General features: G+C 46.4%; 1 protein-coding gene across 2 annotated transcripts in view; it reads left to right on the top strand.

Annotated features, from left to right (window-relative positions):
* The first annotated feature begins 406 nt into the window (after nt 1-406).
* Nucleotides 407-6,000, top strand: part of DOK6 (docking protein 6) — a 286,745-nt gene continuing 281,151 nt past the window's right edge. For both annotated transcript variants that reach the window (XM_063130514.1, XM_063130513.1), the window contains exon 1: nt 407-782. In XM_063130514.1, the coding sequence (XP_062986584.1) occupies nt 717-782 (66 nt within the window). In that variant the 5' untranslated portion in view covers nt 407-716. The remainder of the gene's footprint in view (nt 783-6,000) is intronic.

The following is a 6,000-nucleotide window of genomic DNA, read 5'->3' as shown; positions in this document are numbered from 1 at the left end:
GTTAGGAAAGGGAGCAGCAGGGAACTGGAGAGGGTGAGGTGAGGTGTGAGGAGGAAGGCAAAGAAGAAGAAAGAGGGACCGGGTGGAAAGCCCTCCCCCCACACCCTCTCCTCTCCCCTTCCCTTCGGAGGATGGCGCGGCGCGAGGAGCGCCAGAGCCTCTAGGTGCCGGCAGAGCAGCGGGAGCTGCGGAGGGAGGGAGAGGCGGGAGGAGGGCGAGCAGCGCGCGGCTGGAAGAGCGGTGGAAGGTGCTCCTTCACTGCTCCAGGCGGCGGCGGCGGCGGCGCGGCAAGGAGCCGCTTCCCTTTTCTTAGCCTTTCCCCGCCACTGAGGGAAGAAGAGCCGCTCGCTTGATTGCTTCCTCCTCCGCCGCCGCCGCCGCCGCCGCCACCGCCGCTGCGGTTCTGGCGCTGAGCGCGGCGCCCTGCAAGGGGAGTGGGCGGGCTGTGTTGGGCCACTGTGTGTCCGGCACGCGCAAAAGGACCTGCTCAGCTGCTGCTGCTGCTGCTGCTGCCGCCGCCGCCGCCGCCGCCTGGATGCCAGAGGCTCTTCGGGAGCCGGCGGCCGAAGGTGCTCAGCGGCAGCTGGAGGAAGAAGGAAAACGAGGAGGAGCAGCAGCAGCAGGAGAAGAAGAGGCGGCGAAGGAGGAGGAGGAGGAGGAGGAGGGCGACGACCCCAGGCACGGAGCGGGGCCGCCGCAGCCCCCTCGCCCTGGCCATGGCCTCCAACTTTAACGATATAGTCAAGCAAGGCTACGTGAAAATCCGCAGCAGGAAGCTCGGGGTGAGTGCGAGAGAGGCGCCGCGCGCGCTTTGTCCTGCGCCGTCCCCCCTCCCCCGTCCCCCGCTACGGTTCTCCTCGCCGTTGTCTGTCAGTGCCTGGTCGACGGAGTTGGAGGAGGGAGGGGGGTCCGTCCTTGCGAACAGCCTCCTCTCTCCGGTGCCTGTAATGACGGTGGGCAGGCAACGTGGGGGTCAGGCCGGGGGGCGTGCAGGGATTGCGCTCGGCGCGACCACTTGTCTCTGGGCTGCCGCCGCTGCTGCTGCTGTTGCTGCTGGAGGTGGCGGCGGCTTTAGACTTTTGTTTGCCTCCACGCGCGCCTGCCTGCCTGCCTGCCTGCCTGCCTGCCGCGCTGCTGCTGGTGGCGGCGGTGGTGTCCTTGGCATCGCGCTCCCGGGAGGGAGGCACGCGAGCAGCCCGGTCCCGGTCCGCTTGGACGCCGGACTTCGTCCCGGTCGGGTGCGGGATTGCAAGCCTATTCGAGCGTGCATATAGACGCGATCAGGCTTGGAAGGAAACCTGACGGAATCACTCCCGAAGAACTGCTGGCCACTTCCCACGATGTGATTTTTTTTTATCAATCAATCAATCAAAATTCTCACGGCACGCGTCGACGTGCATCGAAGGAGTGACAGAGACCCACCACGTATTCGTCCCCTTTTATCCATCTTTGTAGGCTGCAGTGCAATCCCAGACACGGGGAGTAAGCCCCACTGAATACAGTGAAACTCACTTCTGAGTAAATATGCATAGGATCCATCGGTTAAGCATGCATGCTTCTCCCGCCCTCAGTGTAGACACGCTGGCTCCTTTCCCTTAAACTGATGACAAGGGAACCTTTCCCTTTAAGCGCCTTTCCCAATCCTCATCTGCTTCAGTGGGAAGCTATTAACAGGTTGGACTGTGAATGTGTCGAAGGTCAGGGCTCTGTGTAAACTTCGGGCAAAAACATTTTATTTCTTAAAAACAAATCATGCCCACCCAGGCACCCACACAGATGGGTGGATAGACAGACCCATCAGAAGGAAAGCCTGAAAGTATTTAAGGTTTGAACCTAGCGCTGAGCGGACTGAGAAGTAGGATGGAGATGAGGAAGTAGTGCAGGAAAGGAGGAGAAAATATACAAAAGTATCACCTGGGGGAAGTGGTGACAGTTATAGGTTTATACCAATTCCTAATTTAGGTACGATGCTTGGTTCAGCATCATTGGTGGAAAGGTTGCAGATTGTACTATACTAGGAGATGGATAATAGTGCATTGGGCAGATGGTCAGGAGAGCAGAGCGATGGTTGTGGCCCCTTGTGTCCAAGCTAACTGAAAGATCTGTTGCAGATCTATTGGCTTTAAAGGGAAGGCTGGAGTCACTTGGAAACGTGGAGGCATGAGAGAGGCAGGATTAGTACTGAAAGAGGACCTGGAACTTTTGGACACTGCCAGATGCCTCAGAAATGTTGCTGTTGTCAGGAGTTGACAGAGGTGATTGCTGGCATGGAAGCCTGTTGGACACCATCACTCTACCTGCCTGGTTTCGCTCTAGAATAGGGAGTCTTTTAAGAATTTGTTGGAAAGGGAAAGAGACACAGAACCGTTTCTTTACAACTAGAGAACAACCCACTGAGATTGGATACTGTTCAATGGAACCAGCCTTGAGTCACACAATGAAGGCATTAGCCCATGCTGGAAGGACAAAACAGTTAAAATCCAGGATGTTTTGTGATAACTTGGGAAGCTGCTTCCTTCGTGTAGTAATAGAATCTTCTACTAGTTATGAATACAGCGTCTTAATGGTCACTAACATCCAAATAAATGGTCATTTTCTTGTTCCCAGTGAACTGCATATGGATAAAGTGGTGATGGTTGTTTTACTTCATTTGTGTTCATTCTTTGCTTGGAGAGGGTACATATTCCAAACTGGCAATGCATGTTAGATTCTTCTGTGTCCAAATTACTCCTTCCTCCCCCCTCCCTCTGATGGGGAGGAGGTAATGTACTTTGATAAACGAGTCTTTTTAAATGACACCTCCTGTTCACTACGCTAACAGGTTCTGGTTTTGATGGATCGCTCATGATTGTCAAAATTGATTAATCTTATGCAATTGCTCTTTTAATCTGAGTTAAAATTACATGCTAGATATAAAGTATTGCAGTAGATAGAAAAGAAAAAAATAGTTTATGTTTGCCTCCTAATATTTCTACTATCATATGTTGACTTCGTTAATAATCATAACTGTTTTATGATGCCTCCCTTACTAGCTAAGTTATGCACTGGAATGAAAAGTTTTGGGGAACTCTCAGAGATGGGGTCCTCCATATATCAGAGAGTTCCTTAATAAGAATAATCAAATAAACAAATCACCTGATTAAAGGGCATTGACATGTAAGCCTGCAAAAACAGGGTACAATTGAAAATGTGTATTATTGTAATGTTCAAATACAAATGGCATCAATAATCCACACAAAGGCTTATACCTTCGTTCAGATGAGTTTTGAATTAGGTTAGTATATCACACGCAGAGTGCTGAATTCAAAGGCTACATGGGTTTGACAAGAGTTGTCAATTAACCCTTTCCCTGCTATCTTTCACATTCTTCATACTGTATATCAGGGATGTAGAACATGTAGCCCTCCAGGTTTTTGTTTAGATTGCAACTCCCATCAATGATGAAGGATGATAGGAGTTGCAGTCTAACAACATCTGGAGGTCCACATGCTCCCCATTCCTACTCTGTATAGCTTCCCAGGCTATTAGCTCTTTCATCTCAGAAGCTCTGTTATCTCTTACACTTTTCACTACAGATGCAGCCCACCCTATTACTGTATGCCTCCTACTTTCTTTAATTATCATCTGGAAGCATAACTGCACACACTGCCTGTCACAAATTTGGCTTCAGCTGGCTGATTGAAGAACATGTGGGTGAGATTCTATAATGCAAATTTGGCAAAATAAATCAAGATGACAATTGGCTGCTAATGACTGCTTGTTCCTGTGATGCTGATGCTTCATGACTTAAATTAGGATCTAACTCCCAGGACTAGATGAGCCTTTCCCAACCTGTTACAGATGTTTTGGACTTCAACTCCCATTAGCCCCAGCTAGCATGGCCAGTGGTCAAGAATGCTGAGAGTTGGACTAACACCACCCATTTCTTCTGTGGCATGTGTATGCAAATAAGGGAAACTTAAGCTAGAGCTGCTTTTTAATACTTTTAGTACTACTGTTGTGCTGTGCACTGTACAAACACAGAAATAACACTTACATGGGTTGGATCCCAACTAAATTAGTCATACATAGGTCCCATTGAAATCAATATGAAAAGTTAGTCGTAACTAAAGAGTGATAGCTCAGTCTGGATCCAACACTATGTCTAGAGGTTTTATAATTCAAGTAGGGTTGCATTTGCTCCTGTGGATATGACCAACTATTACAGGATACAAATACCTGGATAGCACCTGTCAGCAGTGCAGAAAAGGGCAAATAAAATGATAAAGTGACTGGAGCAACTTCCCTGTAGGGGAAGGTTACACCTGCTGTGATTGTTTAGCTTGAAAACAGGGTGGCTATGGGGAGACACGATAGAGGTGTAGAGAATGTGGATAGGGACACATTTTTCTCTCCCTCTCTCATAATAGTAGAACCCAGGGTATCCTATGAAACTGATTGGTGGGAGCTTCAGGACAGATAAGAGGAAGTTGTACTTCACCACACAATTCCATATTTAAACTATAGAATTTACTTCCACAAAATTTAGTAATGGCCACCAATTGGATGGCTTTAAAAGGGGGTTAGATAAATTGCTAGAGGAGGAAGCTATCAATGGCTACTAATCTTTCCAGTAGCAAAGGCAATAAACCTATGTACACAAGTTGCTGGGGAACATGGGTGGGAGGGTGCTGTTGCTCTCATGTCCGGCTTGTGGGTTCGTGGTCAACAGCTGGTTGGTCACTATGTGAATGAAGTGCTGGACTAGATAGACCATTGGTCTGATCCAGCATGGCTCTTCTTATGTTCAGATCATGTGGGTCAGTTGCCCAATGGGATGTGTGATCAGTTTGGGTATGGTACAGTCACATGGACTGGCTGACTTTTCGGTATGCAATCCAGAAAGTTTTTAGAGTAATAGGGATTAACTATTCTAGAACAGTTGAGAAGAGTATTATTATTTATTTTATATATATATATATATATATATATATATATATATAGCACCATCAATGTACATTATTAGAGTATCTTATTGGATGACGGTAACTTTTACGGATGTAATCTATCTATCTTCTATCTATCTATCTATCTATCTATCATGATCCACTGGAGTCAGGAATGTTTTCCCCCTGTTCATACAAGTTCTTCTATTTCTCTGGCCACCAGAAATTATCTCAATCAGGGATGAAATGTTGATTGTAGTGTAGTGATCTGGCTTGTTTCTCCCTTTATTTCCTTTCCTTGCCTCTGTCATTTGGCTTGTTGTATGACTCATGTCAAGTGGTTTCTTCCCATTAGTAGAGACACCATTTCAGGAAGTGAAAGGGGAATTCTCATTAAGATTTTAAGCCCACTCTGGGATATATTTAACAATAAAGTGCAAGGAAGTAGTGTATTTTAAGACCATTTGTTGACATTAGTTTTAAATATTTTACAACAATGACACAGGTCAGTTATCCCATTCTTTATAAAACCAACAACTAAACAGATTTGTGTCACAATAGTCAGTATATAAAACAAATGAGCTAGCCAAAAAGATAGGTTCTCCTAAATAATACATAGAAATCTGGACCTGGTATGAACCTAAATGGTGTCCCCATTTAGTAAGTAGCAGTTGTCTGCTTTTAGCACATTGTGATGTGGATTGTTTTTGTATTTATGTTGATCTGTAGAATACTGGTTGCTGGATAAACCTGCTCTGGTAAAAACATTGTACTAATTGGCCTTTCTCTTGGTACTTTCCAAATCTATGATGATTGTTTTTACAACACAGGCCAACACTTTCAGGCCTCAGGGTCCACTGACAGCCTTGTTTCTGGGTAGGAATTGGTACACTGCAAATTCATGTTTTGAAACTGTTAACTCTTATTAATTCTGTATTTTTAGGGGATTCTGATTTAAGATCAAGCAAGAGATGTGAATTTATATCCCAGTCCTAGTGAGCATGCTGAGCAAAATAACAGTTTTTATTAGGTAACAACTTTTAATATTTCCTTGCTCTGCATGAGGAGGACCTAT

The sequence above is a fragment of the Elgaria multicarinata genome, chromosome 7, assembly GCF_023053635.1.
Source record: "Elgaria multicarinata webbii isolate HBS135686 ecotype San Diego chromosome 7, rElgMul1.1.pri, whole genome shotgun sequence".
NCBI classification, from domain to species: Eukaryota; Metazoa; Chordata; class Lepidosauria; order Squamata; family Anguidae; genus Elgaria; species Elgaria multicarinata.
This window is presented reverse-complemented; position numbering and strand designations above follow the sequence as displayed.